Here is a 25,717-nt window from a genome sequence, read left to right on the forward strand (position 1 = left end):
CGTGCATGCCAGCGCCGATGCGCCACAATCCGATCGCGTGCGCCAAAATCCCGGGGCAATTCAGGTACAATCGGCGCAAATCGGAAATATTCGGGTAACACGTTCGGAAAACGCGAATCGGGCCCTTAGTAAATGACCCCCATTATGTAATTGAAGATACCTGTGATTTATTGAAATGACAACTACAAGTCTTCACATGTCTTCAAGGCAGCCTTGGCAAGGTCTCTGTAAGGAGAGCTCTTACTTCTTAACCATAGCAATCATGTAATCTTCACCACTGCTAGTCTCTCTGGACCTGGAGGAGATGGGACTGCTGAAACACATTACTAGATGCACTACTGTTTTATTTTACACTGTTCCTGTGTACTCATTAGTTTGCCCGGAAAACTTATTTAAATTTTCACTAACTTTTGTGTATGTTTAAAAACATAACTTTTAATTTATTCCTTCAAATAATGCCAAAACTGCTTTGTATGCCAAAGCCTTGCCCTAAGATCCAAGTAAAGAGTACAATAAATTCTAATCTTAGAGCACCCTGATAGAAAAACGAACATATGTGCAACACTGAGTATATTGTAAACACATAGCACATCTGGTAACCTCAAAGCAAGACAATTTACATTAGAAAATATCCATAGGCTTACAAAATGGCAAGGTTTACCACCAGCCCAGGGGCACTGCTATGGGGTGTTCTTGCACCTAAGCAAATGTTGAACCACTGAAATTTCTGTAGATCAGACTGCTACGTGCCACAGTGTGGCAGAGCTTTAGGGTATAGTGTTCCGATAAAGATGGGCTCTGCACAGTAACATAACTGGAAGAAGGCTGGGCGTAGGTATGAGCAGCTCATTTTAATTAGCCGACAGGTGTCCTTTAAGGGATTCACCTAAATAGAAATAGAAGAGGGAATAGTAAAAAAAATATATTGTGTTTGTAATAAAATATTTACTGTCTAACCATTATGTAAATATGTCTATAAGTGTGCTGAATTTAGATTTTAATGTATGAAGGATTTTGAACTCTGGGAGTCTGTGCTGAGTGTGAATGCCTTACAGTCTGGTTGATATGTCTTGCTGAAACAATGAGCTTGGAAAATCTGGGTTACTCGGCTTCTGATTGTTACCCAGGTAATTTTGTAAATGTGACCACCTCTTCGGATGAATGATGGCCTCAAGCACTGAAGGGGAAGCATGTGACCATAAAGGGGGAGCTCCTGAACATGTGACCAAATTTCACCTATGGTGGGGAGGATCTGGGATGAAAGCTGTCCCATGGTGGAGGAAACAAAAGGCAGCTCGGTAAGCAGCTGTGGCTCCTTGGAGGAACTGGGGTCACATGTGACATGTGTGAGGCTGCAGAAGCCCACTAGACTCATGCCTTGGCATCCTCTTGGTTTACAGAGTACACCCACGTCCCAGTGGTGAATTTAGGATTCCTGCACTCATGTTTTTAGGAGGTTAGCCCAGCTAGATTGCTAGAAAAGCTTAACTCCACCGGTGCCTGCTGGTTAGGAGTAAAATATATCCATCCAGCTACATAGGGATAATAGTGTCATCCCTTTATTGCTGTTCACCTTTTGATCAGTCCTCTTATAGAGCGGATGAAACATGTAAGGGCCACAGTAAATTCTAGGGTGCATTAGAGCAATTGTGGTCTCAGGGTCATCCTTGGGACGATCCTTATAAGGGCAGAAGCCAAATTCTGGGGCTCAGGGTGCGACACAGCGATGATTAGGGACTTGTGTCTATATGGCTCACCAAAGACCTCATCTCGTCTGCTTACATGGTATTTACAGATATATATGAAAACGTGGGAAGACCTTTCCATTTTTTTAAGGCTATGGATATTTTCTGATGTATATGATGTTGTTTTGAGGTTAATCAGAGGAAGCTGACTTTTTCTTTTACTTAGAAGTCTTTGGAGAAGAGACAGTGTAAAAGAGAAGAAACACAAGCATAGACTGAGTCCACTGGAGTTACATAAGTAAGTTTCTATCCCAACCCAAGTGCTTTATTCACAACAGTACAGGTTAGTACTTCTCTATGATCCTGCTTCTGAATGAGTTTAGTGATCATTCATTGTCTTAATATAAATGTAATAACAGTTTACATGTATCTGAGATAGTAAAATCAGATTGTGATACATATTAAGCATTGACACTGATTTGAATGATGACTATAGTGTTGTATATTACAGTATGTTGGTACTTGAATAGAATTTACAAAAAATGACTCAAAAGATCTGGGCCATCATCTGCCCAATATACTGTATTTATAGACCAATACTATATGCCTCTGTTTGGGTCTATAATCAGTTAATTCATAATGGATATTCTAGGGTGCACTAGAGCAATTGTGGTCTCAGGGTCATCCTTGGGACAACCCTAGTAAGGGCAGGAGCCAAATTCTGGGGCTCATGGTGCGACACAGCGATGATTAGGGACTTGTGCCTATATGGCTCACCAAAGACCTCATCTCGTCTGCTTACATGGTATTTACAGATATATATGAAAACGTGGTAAGACCTTTCCATTTTTTAAGGCTATAGATATTACAGTATGTTGGTGCTTGAATAGAATTTACAAAAAATCTATCAAAAGATCTGGGCTCATCTGCCCCATATATTTATAGCCCAATACTATATGCCTCTGTTTGGGTCTATAATCAGTTAATTCATAAAGGATATATATATATATATATATATATATTTATATATATTATGTATATTTAGTATTTCCATACTGGAAAGATGATGTGCCATCTTATCAATAAATGTCATTTGGTAACAAGATCTAATGTGATACTATTCGGCTCTGTAATGTACATGAAGTTACTACCAGTCCAGAAATGTTGACTGATCTTTTATGGTTCTGGATATGTTGGCATAGTTGTGAAGTATTAGACGTGTATAGAATTTAGCACATTCTACGTAGCTGTAAGAAGCTCAGGTTGGCGTTTTGGATTAAGGGCTTCATATATATAACTTTCTTTGATCTCCGCCAGCGTCCTGATTAGAAGGACTACATTTGCTTTATGAGTTTATTTAACAAGAGAAACATTCAGGTAGACTGAAATTGGGCACAAAGCAGATGAATCGGATGTATGACAAAAGCAAAATCCAGTTAAAAAGCAGCATAATTTCAAACAGAATAAGGGATGTCTACTCGGTTTCAAAGGTGTAAGTCACATGCAATATTTCCAGGTTTCCTGTCTTTAGTTATTCCCTTTTATCTCTTCCTATGAAGAAAGGTTAGAAAAAGAAGACCTCTGGGAAGATATGCTACAAACTTCTAAATTAGTGAAGGAGCTCCCCGCATCACTTGTATATTCTGGGTAAGATGATGTAGAGGAGATAATATTCTTAAGTCTCTGAAGAGCAATGATTAGCAGCAGGAGAAGGAAAGCCAAGAGGCTGAGGAAGATGGACACATAGACGTAAACGTTTGATAAACGGTTGGGCGCTGATGATGAAGAATCCACTGATGTCGAAAGAGAGGTAGGGAACAGTTCCAAAAAAGTTCCATTCCCTGCTTCGTCTGGCAAAGCAACTGATGGACCAAGACCTGACATTTTAGCATGAGCAATGTGATCACCTTCTAAAGATCTACGGTGAGATCGATTTATGACATCTTGAACTACTGGTGATATCCTTCCTTTGGAATGTGTCCAGACTTCAGAAGGTCAATCTGAAAGACATAATTAAAAGTCATTTCAGTTCTCCATGACATTCATTGAAAATACTAAGTAAAAGTTTATAATTGTACTTTATAAGCATCATAAATGTGTCCATCCTTGAAACATAGTTATATAGTTTGTACGGTTGATAAAAGACACATGTCCATCAAATTCAATCAAGGAAAGTAGGGGATTGTATGAAGAACTGATTTAGGGGAAACAATTCTATATAAAATAACCGTCAATGTTATATAGGTGTAAAAAAGCATCTAGAACCTTCTTGAAGCTCTCTGCTGTCCCTGCTGTGACCAGAGCCTGAGGCAGGCTATTCCAGAGATTGACAGTTCTCACAGTAAAAGAGCTCTGTCACCTCTGGTGATTTGATATTGTTTTCTCCAGACAAAGACAGTGTTGCCTTGTCTTTTCATTTGCCAGGAACAGCTTTATTTATAAAAATGAATCATGTCCCCTTTTAGTTGGCGCTTTTCCAGACTAAATACATCTAGTTATTTTAACCGGTTCGCGCCCGCCCGCCGTGTATTCACGGCGGCGGTCGCGTCGCGCTGCATGGAGAGGGCACACGGGCTGAGCCCTCTCCATAGCCGGTAAGTCTTTGCTGCATATTGCAGCAAAGGCTTACCGGTAACATCCGCGATAGGGGCTAGCACCGGCAGCCTCAAACAGATAGCGGCGCATGGGCGCCGCCATCTTACCTGGGATCGCCGCTCCCCGTGACGTCATCGGGGGGCGGCGATCCATCTCCATGGTAGCCTCGGGTCTTCCGAAGACCCGAGGCTATTTCGTTTTAACCCCTTCATTACAATGTGCTGATAGCACATTGTAATGAATGAGGAAGAAAATCCCCATATACTGCCATACTGTAGTATGGCAGTATATGATAGGATCGATCAGACAACCTAGGGTTAAAGTACCCTAGGGAGTCTGAAAAATAGTATAAATAAAAATTAAAAAAAGGTGAAAAAAAAAAATTATAATAAAAAAACCTAAAATTTCAAATCACCCCCCTTTCCCTAGAACTGACATAAATATAAATAAACAGTAAAAATCATAAACACATCAGGTATCGACGCGTCCGAAAATGCCCGATCTATCAAAATATGATAACAGTTTTCCAATGCGTTTAACCCCGTAACGGAAAATAGCGCCCAAAGTCGAAAATGGCACTTTTTTGCCATTTTGAAAAATCTAAAAAAATCTATAAAAAGTGATCAAAAGGTCATACAGTCCTAAAAATGATATCATTGAACATATTATCAAATTTCGCAAAAAAAATGACACCACCGACAGCTCCGTACGGTGTAGTATAAAAAAGTTATTAGCGCCAGAAGTTGTCAAAATCAAAAAAATTATTTTTGTACAGGAGGTTTTAATTTTTGTAAATGTATGAAAACATTATAAAACCTATACAAATTTGGTATCCTCTTAATCGTACCGACCCAAAGAATAAAGTAGACATGTCATTTGGGGAGCTCAGTGAAAGACATAATATCCAAGCCCACAAGAAAATGGCGCAAATGCGTTTTTTCACCATTTTCATTGCATTTGGAATTCTTTTCCCGCTTCCGAGTACATGGCATGGAATATTTAATACCATCATTATGAAGTGCAATTTGTTACGCAGAAAACAAGCCGTCACACAGCTCTTTATGTGTAAAAATAAAAAAGTTATAGATTTTTGAAGGTGGGGAGTGAAAAATGGACATGAAAAAACAGGAAAGGGCCCGGTCCTTAACCGGTTAATCTTTCCTCATAACAGAGACCCTCCAATCCCCTTATCATTTTTGTGGCTCTTCATTGAACCCTCTCTAGCTCCAGGGCATATTATGAATATGAAAAACAAATGCATTAAAATTACATTTCATAGTTTTCACAATAGTGAAGTGTTAGGAGCCAATTCATTAAAAGTAAATTGCCGGAGCGCAAATGAAAAGTAATGCTGTTATTATGAATAGTTAGCAGATTACACAGGACCCACCATTTACAATAGGTTATAAACACATCTCATCTTCCCTCCTACCCCTCTACAGCACATATCACCGAGCTCCACACATAGGAATTATTGTCATGGTTTACAAGCCAGGCGTGAAAAAGATACATTTTGGGACTATTTTGCCCTTTAGTGCCCTGATCACCAATGGGTGAGTGAGTTAGAGAACAAAACAGACCAGGGTGGGGATGCCTTGTCCTGGATTTTATTTCTGTATTATTTTTTATTCAGTTGCAAAAAGAAGATGGCCCCTATTAGCATGATTTTAAGTTAAAAATATTCCATAGAAAATAAAATAAAGACAAAAATAAAGACAAATCAGAAAAAAAATGTTTCAATATATTTTATATGCTACACAATAAAGTTTTCCTTTATATTAACTATTTCCCAGTCCATTACTTTTTAACCAGTCTTGAAGCTTATATAATTCTACAATACTTTATAGGATACATATGCAGCCAAGAATTAACCTGAATTAAAACAAAGGGAACACTCTGACCACAAGAGCTCACAATCTATGGGGAAGAACACAGGAGCTAAAAGTGTTTTTATTATGACCCAGTAATTTTTTTAATAAGATAGTGTAACAAATGTATAAATCTTCCTAAAGCAGTCAACAGCAGGTATCAGTGAATGTACAGAAGATTCATACTGTGTAGGCACACAACACTACTTTTAGATAAAGACATAGTAGGCGTAGGAGGAGTAAACAGATGAGGGTAGCAGTCATGTATAAAGAGACATTGGGGCACATTTACTAAGAAAAGTGCAAATTGCACAAAATGCAACTTGCCTGTGTATAATACAAAGTGCGCTAGATTCAGGATTTCTGGTGCCCATTCTTCATGAATCTGGCGCCCCCAACACAGCTCTGTGCACCTTTAACATGGGACGTGCTATACAATTCTGTCAGACTTTGAATGTTAAATTTGGCACACGGTCTGATTGAGCACCGGAACGGCCCCTAATTTGTGTTGCAAAAGAGTCACATGCACCACAAATGTGGCGCAGGCACTTCTTTAATACCTGTGCTAGCAGGGCTTTAGTAAATCTGCCCCATTATGAACTCTACTGTTGAGTATTAACTTTATTGCTCAAAGGTAGCACATTCCAGAGAATTAGTGCAACTTGTAGGTTCCTATGGTTGGAGCAAACTGCCTTAACCTCAATAATTTCACTCACTAATTTTACACACAGATTTTCTGGCGTAAAACCTGACAGAAATGACACATACAGCCCGACACATGGGGGGGTGGGGCATTTATTATTTTTGCCGCTAGTTGTTCCTTTTTTTGTCGCCCGATGTTAGCAGTGATTTGCACTGTGATGTTGTATTATTGTGCACGGCCACAGTATAGTGATGTACCTAATTTACGACAAATTGTGATACAACAAGGGATATCAATACCCCCACACACAAAAATGACAAATGACTTCTCTTTGGAATATCTAAATAATAAATGTCTCTAAAATAAGATATACCAAACTTTCTGTCACAAACATCCCCCCCGTAGCGTATTTTAGCATAATAAATGTGGCCTTTGTATTTTGTGTTCTTCTTTTTTTATGGGATATGTATATGTTTGTTATCAGTTTTGCATGCCTTGACATTCTCAGAAGCAATTCCCGAGCTATTTGGCTTTCATTCCACAGGTCTCTCCAAGTTCACTGACTGCTTCATTCCACAGGTCTCTCCAAGTTCACTGACTGCTGAATTTCCTCATTACTGACAGTCCTATCTCATTGCTTATTGCATGTTCTTGCAGCCTAAAGGCCAAACTCATCTTTTGTACCAGTTGTCACTCGAACAAATTAAGTATTCAGCGCGAAGGCTCTGTGTACCCTGTGCTCTGAATTCTAACCTCCGTCAGTACATTTAGCATAAACTATAACAAGTATATAGCAATATTCATAGGAATTGGAGTGTTAGTATGCAGTGCCATGATAGCAATTTGCGACTCGCATAGAAAAACTTAGACTTGGGCATTAAAAAACAAACATAGTTGACACAGGTTCTGCATAGGAATTTCCAAACTCACTCGAGGATGCCCGGAAGCCAGATTTCAGCTTTATCATTTTATAACCTAAAATTTCCTCTAGGGTTTGTTCACATTTGCATATTACACATTTGTATTAATTCCATTTTGTTAATTGAAAAATCACTGTCAATACATTTCCAACATTTAATTTATATGTGTATTTTATGTGCAAATCTAGCTCTGGCAGACATCATTCTCTGGCATATTCTGTGTTTGGTTTTTTGGAATTATTTAGTTTCTTTTCTCTTATTTCACATTGACATTGTTATTTCCACCGTTCTCTATTATAGGAGCAGAACAATATAGAGGATCATCCAGATCCCTAAAATGAAGGGCACAAAGGGGCGCTTGCAGATTCCATTGAGTAGAATAGGTTTCATATGGTTTAATGTATACAATTATTTTTAATGATTTTTTAAAAATCTTAGTAATAAACAGATTTTGGTTTTCACAACTGTACTTTAAAAACTCGGTTTGGTTTCAGCTCTACAAAATATGAACTACTCCTATTTCTGCAGCACATTGCAGTAGAGGGAATTCTAAAAAAGATCATGTTGGAGTATGGACTTGATCAAGAGCTGTAAAAATCACCTTCTATATTTTTCTCGGAACCTGGACTCTGACCCATTTTCTCTTAAATGGTTTTATATTAACAAAATGGCCCAAATGGTATTTAGTCAATTTATATAGAAATTAGGATTTTGTATAGAATTTTTGGTTCCAATATCACCATTTTGGTCCTGATCTTTCCTTCATCCCATTCCTTGGTTAAACTAGGACACATGTCCTCTTTCAATTAGACAAAGGCTACCTTCACACAATGTGTGCCTGCCATACCGTAGCACTGCAGGCACACGTCGGTGCCGTGGAGTGGAGGAGGGGGCGATGTATGGTGCACAGCATCGTATTCTGGAGATAGGACATTCCGGCTACCGTACCCCTCCTGTATGTCACCGTGCGCCCATTGGCTTCTATGGGGGAAGATATATATGGCGTATATATGTCAGCCATATATATGTCCCCTATATGGTCGCGTGAATATAGCCTAACTGTATGTAATTTAGCACATTGATACATCAAGCGCCAACATCTGCCAGTAGGTGCAGTTCACAGATTAATTAGGTGCAAAACAGGAAAACCAGCAACTCAGTAACCATCATAACTGAGGGGAGGCTGCTGCTGAACATTTCATTAGTAAGGGGAGGCTGCTAAACATTTCATTAGGAGGGAAGGCTTTTGCTGGATATTGATTAGTGATGCTGCTGGTCATTTCATGAATGAGGGGAGGCTGGGATATGAGTATGTTGCTGTATATATATTTCTGTGAAGCATACAGTATATTTGTATAGGAAGTCCCCGGGTTATGTACAAGATAGGTTCTTTAGGTTTGCTCTAAAGTTGAATTTTGTATGTAAGTTGGAACTGTATATTTTATTTTTTTTGTCCCTGTGACAATTGGATTTTCAAAAATGTTTGCTGTGATGGGACCAGGGATTATCAATACAACTTCATTACAGACACCTTACAACTGATCATTGTGGCCTGAGACTAAAGTAAAGCATCCAGAGAGCTTCACCAGAGGTCACAGTAGGCAGAGACATCCTTCTGTAACGAGGGGTCTTCTATAAGTTGAGTGTCCTTAAGTCGGGGACCGTCTGTATTCTATCTGTATTAGGTATATGGGGCTCCGATGCAATGATTGCACCAGGACCCATCTATCTTTCTAAGACATTTCTTAGGACCACTGTTATGTGAATATCCATGAAGAGATTAGGACAAAACTAGAACCAACATATTGTATAACAGTACACAGTGGACTATGTACAGCATCATACTCTGCTCACTATATGGTAATATTATTTGGGCTAAAATAATAAAAACAAAAAACATTAATCATATATTCTGAAATTATAGCAACAAATTTATCTTCCTTACTTGACATTTAGTTGACATTTATCTAGAATGAAAGTAATTACCATGCCTTGTATATAAGACATATACATGATGGCAAGGTAAATATCAAATATTATAATTAGTCAATTTTGTAATTAAACAACTTAATGAGTTTGTAAAGCCCTGATATTAATAAACAGTCTTGTTAATAAACAGCTTTTCATTACTGTTGTGATTATGTCGCTGTTCACATGCCACCCCATTTCATACTCATTGTGCAAGAAAAACTAGGCCCATCTCAAGGTAAATACTGAATATTGAAAGTGTGTTTAAAATTTGAATTCTAAAATTATCCTCCACATTATTGGAGATGAAAGAAACAAATACAAGGTCAATATAAGATCACTAGTCACTTGAGTAGTACCGTATATTCCGGCGTATAAGACGACCTGGTGTATAAGACGACCTCCCTACTTTCCTGTTTAAAATATAGAGTTTAAGATATATTCGCCGTATAAGACTACCCCTTTTCCAACGCATACAAAACACCGGTAAAAATTAAAATTATGCCCCCCTCCCAGAAGCCATAATTAATGTCCTGCCTCACCTCAGTAGCTATAATTAATGTCCTGCCCCCCAGTAGCTATAATTACTGTCCTGCACCCCCAGTAGCTATAATTACTGTCCTGCACCCCCAGTAGCCATAAATAATGCCCCCCAACACCAAACAGGGCCCTATATATTTAAGCTAAATAAAAAACATAATTCTTACCTTATCCCGCTCCTCTTCGTGCTGCCTCTCATCAGGGGATCCGGCGCAGGCGACGGCTGATGATGCGTCTGCAGGTCAGGTGCCGGGTCATAGACCTCAGCAGACCCGGCGCAGGCAGACGCGTCACATAGCCTGCGTCAGCGATGGCGGGTAAGTAGTGTGAGGTGGGTGGGACGGGGGCGCATCGGGGGCCCGTTCTAATTTTGAATTATGACAGCTCCGGGCACTCCCTGATCCAGGGCACGGACCAGATGCAGAACAGTCCGTGCGCTGTAACAGGCAGGCCCGCGGCTGTCACAATTCAAAACATTTGCCTGCTGTGCTGCGCCGAGTTATCAGCGCAGCGCAGGGGTCAGGTGCGGGCCTCTGACTGACCAGCAGCGGAGCTTCGGTGGATCACGGGAAAGGTGAGAAACATTACCGGCGTATAAGACGACCCCAGACTGGACAGAAGATTTTTAAGTCTTCAAAACTCGTCTTATACGCCGGTATATAGGGTATATTATTTTTCTTTTAAAACTCTTCTGAAATAATCGTGCAGTTTTTATACTGGCTACTAGATGTCAGTACAGCCCTTGTCCACACAGGGACACGTTGCTTTTTAGCTTTGCTGTTAAAAATGGAATCATATGGTCCAGGTAATACCAAAATGCAATGCCAAAAGACGGCAAATACTTCCAAACAGTGCTTCAACAATACGTGCATGCAACTTTTTAATATAACATCATTATCATAGTAAAACCCATGAGGAGGTAAGTTCTTCATTTTTGAGGACATAAGTAGACTTTTCAAATTTGTTCCACATAATGGGGCAGATTTATCAAGTGTCTGAAAGTCAGAATATTTCTAGTTGCCCATGGCAACCAATCACAGCTTGCCTTTAAAATATTCATGAGCACTTGTAGAATGAAAGCCAAGCTGTGATTGGTTGCCATGGGCAACTAGAAATATTCTGACTTTCAGACACTTGATAAATCTGCCCCATTATGTTTCTGATGAGACTTTAGGAAAATATGTATTACTGGGTTTACAATTTATGATATACAGGCGGTCCCCTACTTAAGAACACTCGACTTACATACGACCCCTAGTTACAAACGGACCTCTGGATGTTGGTAATTTATTGTATTTTAGCCTTAGGCTACAATAAACAGCTGTAACAGTTATCACAGGTGTCTGTAATGAAGCTACATTATTAATCCTGCTTCTTATGACAATCCAACATTTTTAAAATCCAATTGTCACAGAGACCAAAAAAGTTCTGGCTGGGATTACAATGATAAAATATACAGTTCCGACTTACATACAAATTCAACTTAAGAACAAACCTACAGACCCCATCTTGTATGTAACCCGGGGACTGCCTGTATTTGGTTTTAGTTACCAGTGGGGTGCCACAGGGGACAGTATTAGGCTACTTTTTCAAAAAGTTTTCTTGATGACCTTATAAAGGGTTTACAGAGTAGAGTTTCAATATTTGCAGATGATACTAAGTTCTGTAAAGCAATTAACATAGAGGAGGATAGTATAATATTGTAGAGGGATTTTGTGTAGGCCGACTAAATAAAAAAGTTCAATTATACATTAAATAGTGAATTAGTTGGTAAAACCGCATCAGGAAAATACTTTGATTTATTGATGAATAGTAAAATAAATTTTAATGACCAGTGCCAGGCAGCTGCTGCTAAAGAAGGTGAAATTATAGGAAGTATCAAAAAGGGAATAGTTTTTCATGGTAAGGACATAGTTATACCCTTATACAAATCACTACTCAGACAACAAAAGGAATATTGTGTACAATTTTGGGCACAAATGTATAAAAAGAACATAGTAGAACTGGAAAACATAACCAAGCTTATTAAGGAAATGGGAGGACTGGGATACGATAACAGATTACTAAACTTTTAATCATCTTAAAAAACAGACAATTAAGACAACAACCTCATTGCAACGTACAGATATCTGAATGGGCAATATAAGGATCTTTCCAAATCTCTTTTTATACTTAGGCCTGTGACCATGACCAGGGGGCATCCACTACGCCTAGAGGAGAGGCGATTTAATTTTTTATAGAAACAAAAATGTTTGTTACTGTGACAGTAACCCAGGGAGTTAATGACTGTAAGTAATTTTTTTGTATTATGGTTCAATGGAAATCAGAATTGTATTTTTTTTACTTCAACATTGTTGATTTACAAGTTGAGCTTGACTTGATTGTATATTTCTTTCACCCCTATTTATTATGGTATGTGCATACATATTTCGGAGCACAGTAAATGCAGTACATAGATATAATTTTTCTATAATATAGAATTTTTATTTTGCATATGTACCTAATTGCCTAACTGTTCTAATCTTGTTGATATTATTGGAGATACTATGATTTCAGCCAATAGTGACAGATTAGGCAACCCTATAGTATACAGCCTGCCCCCAGTAGTATACAGCCACCCCAGCCTGCCCCCAGTAGTATACAGCACTGCCCAGCCTGCCCCCAGTAGTATACAGCACTGCCCTGCCTGCCCCCAGTAGTATACAGCACTGCCCAGCCTGCCCCCAGTAGTATACAGCACTGCCCAGCCTGCCCCAGTAGTATACAGCACAGCACAGCCTGCCCCCAGTAGTATACAGCCTGCCCCCAGTAGTATACAGCCTGCCCCCAGTAGTATACAGCACTGCCCAGCCTGCCCCCAGTAGTATACAGCACTGCCCAGCCTGCCCCCAGTAGTATACAGCACTGCCCAGCCTGCCCCAGTAGTATACAGCACAGCACAGCCTGCCCCCAGTAGTATACAGCCTGCCCCCAGTAGTATACAGCCTGCCCCCAGTAGTATACAGCACTGCCCAGCCTGCCCCCAGTAGTATACAGCACTGCCCAGCCTGCCCCCAGTAGTATACAGCACTGCCCTGTCTGCCCCCAGTAGTATACAGCACAGCCTGCCCGCAGTAGTATACAGCACAGCCCAGCATTAAAAAAAAAAAAAAACTTATATACTCACCCTCCGGTGGCCCCGATGTGCAGCGCTGATCCCCCCATGTCCGCGCGGGTCCTCTTCTGGCCTACGCGCCTGTCTTCTGTACATCATGCTGGGCGCCGCCATTGCTCTCTCCTGGCCAAGCACGATGTACAGAAGACAGAAGACGGGCGCGGAAGCCAGAAGAGGACCCGCGCTGACATCGGGGGAGCAGCGCTGCACATCGGGGCCACCGGAGAGTATATAAGTTGATTATTTTTAAAGTATTTTTTAAGTTCTCGTGACTCGTGTATAAGCCGAGGGGATGTTTTTCAGCACATTTTTCTGTGCTGAAAAACTCGGTATTAGAGATGAGCGAGCACTAAAATGCTCGGGTGCTCGTTATTCGATATGAGCTTTTCCTGATGCTCGGGTGCTCGTATCGAATAACGAACCCCATTAAAGTCAATGGGAGACCCGAGCATTTTTTTATTAAAAGAGAACATTAAAAGAACAGTGCATAATAAAATATCCGAGATGTTTACTGATGTTTTGCTTGTAAGAACACATTGAAATAACACTATTCTTCACTTTCCAGGTGTTCGCACGTGTCTCCCGCTAAGTTAGGAGATGTTCAGAACATCTGGAATGTGAAGAATATTGTTCTTTCAATGTGTTCTGCACTAAAATGGTCCTGTATTCACTGTTTTTAATGTTTTAATTCTATTTTTCACATTGCAGATGTTAGGGCGTGTCTTCCGATAGGTTCAGAGATACGCGTGCACATCAGAAATGTGAAGAATAATATTATTTAAATGTGTACTGCACTTAAATGTTCGTGTTTTCACAGTTTTTATGTTTTATTCTTCACATTGCAGGTGTGCACGCGTGTCTCCCGATAGGTTCAGAGATACGCCCGCACATCTGCAAAGTGAAGAATAGAATTAAAACATTAAAAACAGTGAATACAGGACCATTTAAGTGCAGGACATTGAAAGAACACTATTCTTCACATTCCAGATGTTCCGAACATCTCCTAACTTAGCGGGAGACACGCGCGAACACCTGGAAAGTGAAGAATAGTGTTATTTCAATGTGTTCTTACAAGTAAAACATCTGTAAACATCTGGGATATTTTAATATGTAATAAAAATACTGTTCTTCACTTAATTTAATGCTCGATCTCGAGCCGGCGAGATACTCGTCCGAGTAACGAGCCGGTCCAAGTATGCTAATACTCGACCGGGCAGTATACGAGTATATTCGGTATATGAACAATAATGTTACTAGTCTCATATCCTTCTTGGCTCTCCAGAAAAACATATCTATCTCTCTTTCTTTTTCTTCTCTCTTTCCCTAAGGGGACAAAATAGAATTAATATTGCTTAGGATAAGATGCTTTTAGTATGCCAAGTTCATCCAATGGTGTTGGTGTTGTGCAATAGTTCTGTTATTTTCTAGTCTTTTTCCATTTTTATGGAAACCAAAATGCAGATATGAACAGAACCTTAGCTGTAAAGGCCACAAGGCCAACTTTTTAGAATGAGACAGATTTGTTCATGGGTATGGTAGCAGTGGAATGTGGGATAGCAGGTGGCACAAGGGCGGAGCTTATCACCTGGTAATCAATGGGGTTTTCCAAGAATTCCAAGAAGAAGAAGGCTTAGTGTGTATAGAGCTGAAATGCTGCTGCATAGGTGAATGCTTCAAGAATTTTTCACTTCTTTTAGAGTGCTGGCTAATTTAGATTTTTCGCCATTTTTAGTACATCATAGAACAGTCATGTTTTTTAAAAACTGGACAAACTCTTTAACATTCTATATAGGTTCTTAGGAATTCCATATTATCAGGGCCAGAATAATGTAGGTGGAAGCCCCCTGGGTGCAAAATCAGGTGGGGACCTCCACCCAATGAAGCCCAGAGAGTGCTACACATTACTAATCTAAGTTATTATTTATATTTTATACTTTCTCCTAATTCCATGTTAGCCTTTCTGCTTGCCTAGATGGCACAGCAGCAGTGGTTTTAGCCTAGCTGCTTGCCTAGCTGGCAGAGCAGCAGTGGCCTTAGTCTAGCTGTTGGCCTAGCTGGCACCATGGCAGGGGTTTTAGCCTAGCTGCTTGCCTAGATGGCACAGTGGAGGTATTACTGACTACTAGTCCTAGTTGCCACCCAGTCCCATCTGTCACTGCTTTCCCGAGAATTCTCTCTCCTGCTGTGAACTTTCTGTTGGACATTGCTGGTGGGGGCCCCCTTTTGAATAAAATGGTGGGGGTCCTGGGGTGTGCACTCCTGGAGCCCTCCCTATAATCTGGCCCTGCATATTATAGATACAGCACAGAAAACGGAGTATAAACAATAGTCTTTCAATGTGTAGCCGATTAGACTAGGTAACAAATTGACCAAGTTAAAGGAGAATACTTACTCATTCCCTCTCTATAGTGTCAATCATGGCCCAGCTGTCCCAAAAGGATAAGAACAATATAGAAAAGCCTTGTCTATATGGGATCATGTGCAGCATGGAGTTTTCTGTTGCAAATTATGCAAATACAAATCTACAGAATCTACAGAAATTGATTTGCCACGGATTAAAAATTTCTATGAATATTTTTTTTCAACAGTGAGAATCGTCTTATTTCATTTGTTGCTCCTTTAACACACTGCAGATTTTCTGCCTGCTAATCCAAATAGAATATCTGCATCCGATATGTATGGAAATACCCCATTTATGAACATAACATTATCTTACTAATCACGGGATTGTAGCTTTGACAACCATAAGAGGATATTTTGAAGAGATCTGCGTTATGCAGACACCAGTTGCTGTATACTACGTACCGAAATATCCAGGAGAGATTTTCTGTGTTCTTTGAGGCACAAATTGTAATCTGAAATAAAAATGTAAATGAAGGCGTGCGCTTAGCCTCGCAATCTTCTAGTAGAAGCGGAAGCAAACGTGCGTTAAGTATGGTAGGGCGATGATATATGATGGTATTTATGCTTCTGACAAGTAGGTTCCCTTTGGAATTAATCATAAATGATTAATTAAAAGATGTGCAGAAAGACAATCTAACATCAGGTTGCACCAGAGAACGTCGCAGTCAGGAGGAGTCTGAATCAGAAAGGGTCGGTGGTTGACTCTAGACTTTGCTGACGATAAAGATATTGTAGGAGTTGAAGTAGTAAAAATAGTTGCAGAGAACAGAAGACGTAAAGTAGACCTGACACGGCTAAGATGGTAGCAGAAATCTGTCTCAGTTACTGTCATGTCAATATGTCCTCTGTGGATTGCAGGCATAGATGTAACAAAGCTTGAATGTTTTAGAAACACTAAAAAAACACACAAAAAACTTTAATGTTAGTTTTGAGAAAGTGGTGCAGTGCATCATTCTTGATGTCAAACATATGGAAACCAGAATTGAACCCTAATGGGTGTCCATCAGGTGGTGTTTGGATCTTTCATACGAGGAATTGAGAACAGTATCAATACTTTCTTTATGACCATAAGCTCTGACATAGGTGTGAAGGAGAATCATTGGGGCAAATTTACTTACCCGGGCCATTCGCGATCCAGCGGCACGTTTTCTGCGGTGGATTCGGGTCCGGCCGGGATTCACTAAGGCAGTTCCTGCTGCTGCGCTGAAGACCATCGGAATGCACTGAAGTACACCGTCCTATCGTGGGAGAAGATAACCGAGTGACACTTTTTTTTTTAAATGCGGCGGTTTTTACGAATCCGTCGGGTTTTTCGTTCGACCAGGCCCCCTGATTTCTGTTGTGTGCATGCCGGCGCCGATGCGCCACAATCCGATCACATGCGCCAAAATCCCGGGGCAATTCAGGAAAATCGGCGCAAATTGGAAATATTCGGGTAACATGGAAAACGCGAATCGGACCCCCATTATTGTATTTGGATTTGTTCAATGTGTTCCAATAGTTGTTACCAACACCCCCTTTAATATACAGTATGTAGTTCTGGCTCCTGATACCTTTGCCAAGGGAAGTTGCAGTGATCTCTGTGATGGAAGGTCCACCATAACAAGATCTGTTTTCTATCGACCCACTACTTATATTAAGGCTTCCTGAGTGGGAACCCCTTCTTTTACATCCATGTGCAGTAACTTTACATACAGAAAGGGGTTCTTCAGGGCTGAATATACATAAAGAAAACAAATGTAAAGCAATGCACTTACAGTATATTATACCATTCCTCCAACATTCCCAGCCAAGACCACAACTCTTATCCTCTAAACTAAAATTTAGAGCTAGCTAAATTAAGTTGAGGGCAGCAGAAGAGACAACCAGCAAAAAGTGGTAGTATGTGTAAAAAATTGCTATGGTTTTTCTTTCTTTAAGCCTGAGGTTATTAGGAACTGCACAGGTAACAGGTTCCTCAATATATATATCACAAACCCAGTGGAAAAGCTTGTATTAAAGAAGCTAGTAGAATAAAATGTATTCTAAATCGTATAACCTAACCTTAACCCCTTAATGACACAACCCTTTTTCATCCTTGCCTTTCTGTTTTTCACACCCCACCTTCTGAAAGCCATAAGTTTTTAATTCCAGTATTTCATATCCCATGCAACATACTGGGTAGCTGAAAAAAATCAGAACATCGTACAATTGAAAGAAAAAGGCAATTGTTTTATTTTACTATGTTAACCATATTTACGGCTTTTACCACCTGGTTTGAAAGATATCTCTCCTATTTTTTGGGTTAGTACAATCCTATAGGTATCAAATTTATATAGCTTCTATAATGTTTTATTACAGATGGTGTGGTCTCAATAAAATCCAAAAATGCTCCCCAATCATATACCGTATTTTCTGGACTATAAGACGCACTTTTTAGCAAGAAAAAATCTTGCTAAAAAGTGGCTGCGTCTTATAGTCCAGAGGTCAGGAGGATCCAGCACTGCCAGACCCTCCTGACCGCTGTAATGGAGATCAGGTGATGCCCAATACAGCTGCACCCGATCTCCCAGAGAGGAGAGGCTCCATACTACTCTTACCTCTCCCCGATGTTCTACAAGTCCAGGACCTGCGGTGATGTCAGAATCATGTGACTGATCACATGAACAGGTCTCATACTGCCATGCCGCCCTGGGACAGGGTAAGAAGAAGGGAAATGGGGGAAGTATGTGTGTGTATGTATATGTGTGTGTGGTTCTGTGTGAGTGTGTATAGGTGAGTTGAGTGTGTATAGGTGATGCAGTGTTGAGTGTGTATAGGTGATGCAAAGTTGAGTGTGTATAGGTGAGCTGAGTGTGTATGTGGATGGATGATGCAGAGTTGAATGTGTATGTGGATGGATGATGCAGAGTTGAATGTGTATGTGGATGGATGATGCAGAGTTGAATGTGTATGTGGATGGATGATGCAGAGTTGAATGTGTATGTGGATGGATGATGCAGAGTTGAATGTGTATGTGGATGGATGATGCAGAGTTGAATGTGTATGTGGATGGATGATGCAGTGTTGAATGTGTATGTGGATGGATGATGCAGTGTTGAATGTGTATGTGGATGGATGATGCAGAGTTAAATGTGTATGTGGATGGATGATGCAGAGTTGAATGTGTATGTGGATGGATGATGCAGAGTTGAATGTGTATGTGGATGGATGATGCAGAGTTGAATGTGTATGTGGATGGATGATGCAGAGTTGAATGTGTATGTGGATGGATGATGCAGAGTTGAATGTGTATGTGGATGGATGATGCAGAGTTGAATGTGTATGTGGATGGATGATGCAGTATTGAATGTGTATGTGGATGGATGATGAAGTGTTGAATGTGTATGTGGATGGATGATGCAGAGTTGAATGTGTATGTGGATGGATGATGCAGAGTTGAATGTGTATGTGGATGGATGATGCAGAGTTGAATGTGTATGTGGATGGATGATGCAAGGTTGAATGTGTATGTGGATGGATTATGCAGGGTTGAGTGTGTAAATGTATGTCTGTGTGTGCTGTGCTTTAGTGCGACCAACAGGGATATTTTAATTAAAAATATATTTTTCCTTTTTTTGGAAGCCTATATCTGGGGTGCGTCCTATAGTAAGAAGCGTCTTATAGTCCGAAAAATACGGTAATGGCCAGCAACAATAGCTGGCGTTAGCCCTCTCTGTACATCCTTAACCATGCGGTACAGTAATAGTACGATGTTCATCGTTAATGGGTTAAATTGATTCCTTGCTTCTCGTTAGAAGGGTCATTGACAACAGTCTAGTTGCCCTTCAGTACAGACTATGACCATCTCAGATCTGCGGCGGGAACTCGGCACCCCCCGTGCAGGCACAATTCTACAGCATTTTCTTTATTTTCTGAGTTCTATCTTCAGTGACTTCACAGTTGAGCACATCTTCATATATAATATATTCCATATAACATGGTAGTATACACAGATCTACAAAACGGTATAACATTTGTGGCATAAGTACCATTGTTACTAACTTCACGTGCCCTATCACCCACAATGGGAGCTTGCACCAGTCCTTAACTATTTGCTGAAATTTTTACAGAAGAAGGACTGTATTGACTGTAACTTTAACTGTGAATATCTCAATGTCTGGCACCTAAAATGCAATTCGTATGCAGTATTAAAATGGTGATTTTAAGACATCCCCTTAAAATAAGCCCTATCCCATTTTTCAGAGCAAAAACTAATATAAGACCCTGCCTTTTGGGGAAACATAGTAGAAGACTGATGATGCTAATAATGGAGTTGGACTTTTGAGGGAGGTAAATGTCAATAAAGAGCAGAAGGTCATCTGCAAAAAGGTTCCTTAATTGCTACTTAATGCCTGCAACATCATAAGTAAGTAACTGCCCAAGATTACAGTAGATCTGTCATTAGTTTGTCTACTTTTAAAAGGGTTTTATATTCTCCATAGATCAAAAAGGCCCAAATCGGCAATAACTCTTCCAAACTGAGTAAGATTCAGTGCTATGGGCCTAAAAGAAGGAGCTAACTCTATCTAGGGTCTTGTCAAGCACATCACTAAATTTGGCTAATAGAAGTAAGGGAGCAGCTGGCATCCCATTAACAAAGGAAAGCACTTTCTGTAAAACATAGGAGCTTATTTACTAAGGGTCCCGCGGCCGCATTTCTGTCAGGTTTTCCGACCTTTTGGGGATTGTACCTCCGGGACAGGGATTTAGAAGGGCATTTTGTTGCATGCGATCGGATTTTGGCGTAATCGCATCGGCTTTCATGTGACACAAATAGGGGTGCGGGACATCGAACGATCCAACGGATTCGGACAAACCTTGGGATTTAACTTGAAGGATCTGAGCGGGGAAGCGACACATGCAGGATATCGGGCGCATGATGTAAGTGAATCGCAGCACAGTGCATTCTCGTCAGACACTCTGGATCGGGGAACGCACAGGACTGGGTAAGTAAATGTGCCCCATAATCTTGCTTATGCATTTAAATTCATAAAAGATTATTGTTTCCAGTGTGTGATGAACAAGAATCTTTCCTGATTCTAAGAGAATAAACTGAATTATTTTATTGTGAATGGACATGCTGTTGCAAGTTTTACATGAGTGCTGGTAAACAGTAGTGGATTATAATGGGCGGTTTGGGCATCAGCCTGGGGATCAACCCGTTTACGGGCACCTCAACCATCCGCCAAATTTTCTACTCAGAAGGACCTTCACCCATGCAATCTTAGTAAATCTGTTTCTACTCTCAATACACATGTACACAAGTGCCTCCCTCATGAGGACTAAGCACACAAGGGTAATTTGCATAACATTTATAACTCTATATTTCTGCAATCGTGGCATATAGAGTTATAATACTTATTAGGACACATCTATCATCGATAACTGATGGTAGATGTCCTTTAATGATAAGTCATAATATTAGTTTTTTCTATTTTATTTGGAGACAAAGTGACAACAAAGAGCTATTTTCTTCTTCCACAGTGCAATATAAATATACCATAATATTGTTCTAATTGTTTAGATTCTTGCTAAATTCTGACTGTTTTTCTTATTTGTTTTCATTTTTAAAAAGGGGGTGTTTAAAATGTAATATTAGTGTTTATTTAAAATATTAAAAAAAAGACTTAGAATTACCACTTAGAATCTGTTTTTTGTTTGGGAGACTTAAACACTAGAGATGAGCGAACATGCTCGTCCGAGCTTGATGCTCGGTCGAGCATTAGGGTACTCGAAACTGCTCGTTACTCGGACGAATACTTCGCCCGCTCGAGAAAATGGCAGCTCCCGCCGTTTTGCTTTTTGGCGGCCAGAAACAGAGCCAATCACAAGCCAGGAGACTCTGCACTCCACCCAGCATGACGTGGTACCCTTACACGTCGATAGCAGTGGTTGGCTGGCCAGATCAGGTGACCCTGGGATAGACTAGCCGCTGGCCGCGCTGCTCGGATCATTCTGTCTCTGGATGCCGCTAGGGAGAGAGCTGCTGCTGCTCAGGGAAAGCGTTAGGGTGTTCTATTAGCTTACTGTTAGGCAGGAGTGATTCTCAAAGAACCCAACAGCCCTTCTTAGGGCTACAATAACGTTCTACTTTTTTTATTTTAATTTGCATCTTTTACCATTTTGTGAGGAATTAGCAGGGGGACTTGCTACCGTTGTGTTTAGCTCTTAGTGGCACACATATCCATAGCAAAGACCGAAGTGGGAAAATTCAGTAGGGGTTGGATTTCTATTAGGCAATAACTCAGTGTCATCTCATCTGGCATAGTAGTGTGCTTCCTTTGATACTTGGCTAGAAAATAGCCATAGGAGAATACAAACAGCTTCTTGAAGCCTACAGTAGCGTTCTATATATTTGATTTCTGGTTGATCTGCTGGTGGCTGTAGTTTCTGCAGTGCATGTACTTGCCAATTCTGAGCAATTTGTAGTGAGACTTGCGACCGCTGTGTTCTGCGCTTAGTGGCGCACATATCCATAGCAAAGGCTGAAGTGGCAAAATTCAGTAGGGGTTGGATTTCTATTAGGCAATAACTCAGTGTCATCTCATCTGGCATAGTACTGTGCTTCCTTTGATACTTGGCTAGAAAATAGCCATAGGAGAATACAAACAGCTTCTTGAAGCCTACAGTAGCGTTCTATATATTTGATTTCTGGTTGATCTGCTGGTGGCTGTAGTTTCTGCAGTGCATGTACTTGCCAATTCTGAGCAATTTGTAGTGAGACTTGCGACCGCTGTGTTCTGCGCTTAGTGGCGCACATATCCATAGCAAAGGCTGAAGTGGCAAAATTAAGTAGGGGTTGGATTTCTATTAGGCAATAACTCAGTGTCATCTCATCTGGCATAGTACTGTGCTTCCTTTGATACTTGGCTAGAAAATAGCCATAGGAGAATACAAACAGCTTCTTGAAGCCTACAGTAGCGTTCTATATATTTGATTTCTGGTTGATCTGCTGGTGGCTGTAGTTTCTGCAGTGCATGTACTTGCCAATTCTGAGCAATTTGTAGTGAGACTTGCGACCGCTGTGTTCTGCGCTTAGTGGCGCACATATCCATAGCAAAGGCTGAAGTGGCAAAATTAAGTAGGGGTTGGATTTCTATTAGGCAATAACTCAGTGTCATCTCATCTGGCATAGTACTGTGCTTCCTTTGATACTTGGCTAGAAAATAGCCATAGGAGAATACAAACAGCTTCTTGAAGCCTACAGTAGCGTTCTATATATTTGATTTCTGGTTGATCTGCTGGTGGCTGTAGTTTCTGCAGTGCATGTACTTGCCAATTCTGAGCAATTTGTAGTGAGACTTGCGACCGCTGTGTTCTGCGCTTAGTGGCGCACATATCCATAGCAAAGGCTGAAGTGGCAAAATTCAGTAGGGGTTGGATTTCTATTAGGCAATAACTCAGTGTCATCTCATCTGGCATAGTACTGTGCTTCCTTTGATACTTGGCTAGAAAATAGCCATAGGAGAATACAAACAGCTTCTTGAAGCCTACAGTAGCGTTCTATATATTTGATTTCTGGTTGATCTGCTGGTGGCTGTAGTTTCTGCAGTGCATGTACTTGCCAATTCTGAGCAATTTGTAGTGGGACTTGCGACCGCTGTGTTCTGCGCTTAGTGGCGCACATATCCATAGCAAAGGCCGAAGTGGCAAAATTCAGTAGGGGTTGGATTTCTATTAGGCAATAACTCAGTGTCATCTCATCTGGCATAGTACTGTGCTTCCTTTGATACTTGGCTAGAAAATAGCCATAGCAATAGGATAGCATTGTTTGGTTTTAAAAACTCAAAAAAAAACAAAAAACACAAAAAAAAAAAAAAACACAAAAAGAAACAAAAAAAAGTAAAAAAAAAAATAAAGTTATAACTCTCATTTTAAAAATGTTTAACCCGAGGGCTAGGGGTAGAGGACGAGGGCGGGGACGTGGGCGTCCAACTACTGCAGGGGTCAGAGGCCGTGGTCCTGGGCGGGGTGAGACACCACCTGCTGATGAGGGAGCAGGGGAACGCCGCAGAGCTACACTCCCTAGGTTCATGTTTGAAGTTACTGGGACTCGTGGTAGAGCACTGTTGAGGCCAGAACAGTGCGAACAGGTGATGTCGTGGATTGCTGACAATGCTTCGAGCAATTTGTCCTCCACCAGTCAGTCTTCCACGCAGTCCACCCATGTCACCGAAATCGCCACTCCTCCAGCTCCTGCACCTCAGCCTCCTCCCCCCCAGTCTGCCCCCTCCCAGGAAAATTTGGCATTTGAACCGGCATACTCTGAGGAACTGTTTTCTGGACCCTTCCCACAGTCACAAACCACTTGTCCGGTTGCTGCTGAGCAATTTTCCGATGCCCAGGTTTTCCACCAGTCACAGTCTGTGGGTGATGATGACCTTCTTGACGTAGTGGAAGTGTGTAAAGAGGTGTCCGACGATGAGGAGACACGGTTGTCAGACAGTGGGGAAGTTGTTGTCAGGGCAGGAAGTCCGAGGGGGGAGCAGACTGAGGGATCGGAGGATGATGAGGTGACAGACCCAAGCTGGGTTGAGAGGCCGGGTGAACACAGTGCTTCTGAGACGGAGGAGAGTCCTCGACCTGAACAGGTTGGAAGAGGCAGTGGTGGGGCCAGACGGAGAGGCAGGGCCAGAGCTGGGGCATCAGCGCCACTGTCAACTAGTGAAGCTCCCGTGGTGAGGGCTCTTGCGGCGAGGGCTAGATCTTCAGAAGTGTGGAGGTTCTTTAAGGAAACACCGGATGACCGACGGACTGTGGTGTGCAACATTTGCCAAACCAGGCTCAGCAGGGGTTCCACCACTACTAGCTTAACTACCACCAGTATGCGCAGGCATATGAATGCTAAGCACCCCACTCAGTGGCAACAAGCCCGTTCACCTCCGGCCGTGCACACCACTGCTCCTTCCCCTGTGTCAGCTGCTAGTCAGCCCCCTGCCCAGGACCCTGCCACAAAAACCCCATCGTCGCCTCCACGATCCTCCACAGCATCCACCAGCGTTCAGCTCTCCATACCCCAGACGCTGGAGCGGAAACGCAAATATAGTGCAACCCACCCGCACGCCCAAGCCCTTAATGTGCACATCTCCAGATTGCTTAGCCTGGAGATGCTGCCCTATAGGCTAGTAGAGACCGAGGCCTTTCGCAACCTCATGGCGGCGGCCGCCCCTCGGTATTCGGTCCCCAGCCGCCACTACTTTTCCCGATGTGCCGTCCCAGCCCTGCACCAGCACGTGTCAGACAACATCATCCGTGCCCTGACCAACGCCGTTTCTGACAAGGTCCACCTGACCACGGACACGTGGACGAGTGCTGCCGGGCAGGGCCACTATATATCGCTGACGGCACATTGGGTTAACTTGGTGGAGGCTGGGACCGAGTCTGACCCTGGGGCTGCTCATATACTGCCGACGCCGAGGATTGCGGGGCCTACCTCGGTCCAGGTGTTTCAGGCCTACTATGCCTCCTCCTCCTCCCACCCCTCCTCCACCTCCTCCTCCGAACTACCATCCGTGGGCACGGCGCCATCAGTCGGTAGCTCTAGGCACAGCAGCAGTGCCGTCGCTAAGCGACAGCAGGCGGTGCTCAAACTGCTGAGCCTAGGCGACAAAAGGCACACCGCCCAAGAGCTATTACAGGGCATCACGGCGCAGACTGATCTGTGGCTGGCACCGCTGAACCTCAAGCCGGGAATGGTTGTGTGTGACAACGGCCGTAACCTGGTGGCGGCTCTGCAACTCGGCAGACTGACACATGTGCCATGCCTGGCCCATGTGTTAAATCTGATAGTGCAGCGTTTCCTCAAGACATACCCCAATCTGTCTGATTTGCTCACGAAGGTGCGCCGCATCTGTGCGCATTTCAGGAAGTCCAGCCCAGATGCTGCCACTCTCAGGGCAGCGCAGCGCCGCCTCCAACTG

At 41.8% G+C, this 25,717-nt stretch overlaps 1 protein-coding gene across 1 annotated transcript in view; it reads right to left on the minus strand.

Annotated features, from left to right (window-relative positions):
- Nucleotides 1-1,984: 1,984 nt before the first annotated feature.
- The window catches only part of SERTM1 (serine rich and transmembrane domain containing 1), a 41,703-nt gene continuing 17,970 nt past the window's right edge, over nt 1,985-25,717 (minus strand). The window contains exon 2 of the mRNA XM_072134426.1: nt 1,985-3,685. Within this exon, the coding sequence (XP_071990527.1) occupies nt 3,237-3,569 (333 nt within the window). The 5' untranslated portion in view covers nt 3,570-3,685 and the 3' untranslated portion in view covers nt 1,985-3,236. The remainder of the gene's footprint in view (nt 3,686-25,717) is intronic.

The sequence above is a fragment of the Engystomops pustulosus genome, chromosome 2 (genome assembly GCF_040894005.1).
Source record: "Engystomops pustulosus chromosome 2, aEngPut4.maternal, whole genome shotgun sequence".
NCBI classification, from domain to species: domain Eukaryota; kingdom Metazoa; phylum Chordata; class Amphibia; order Anura; family Leptodactylidae; genus Engystomops; species Engystomops pustulosus.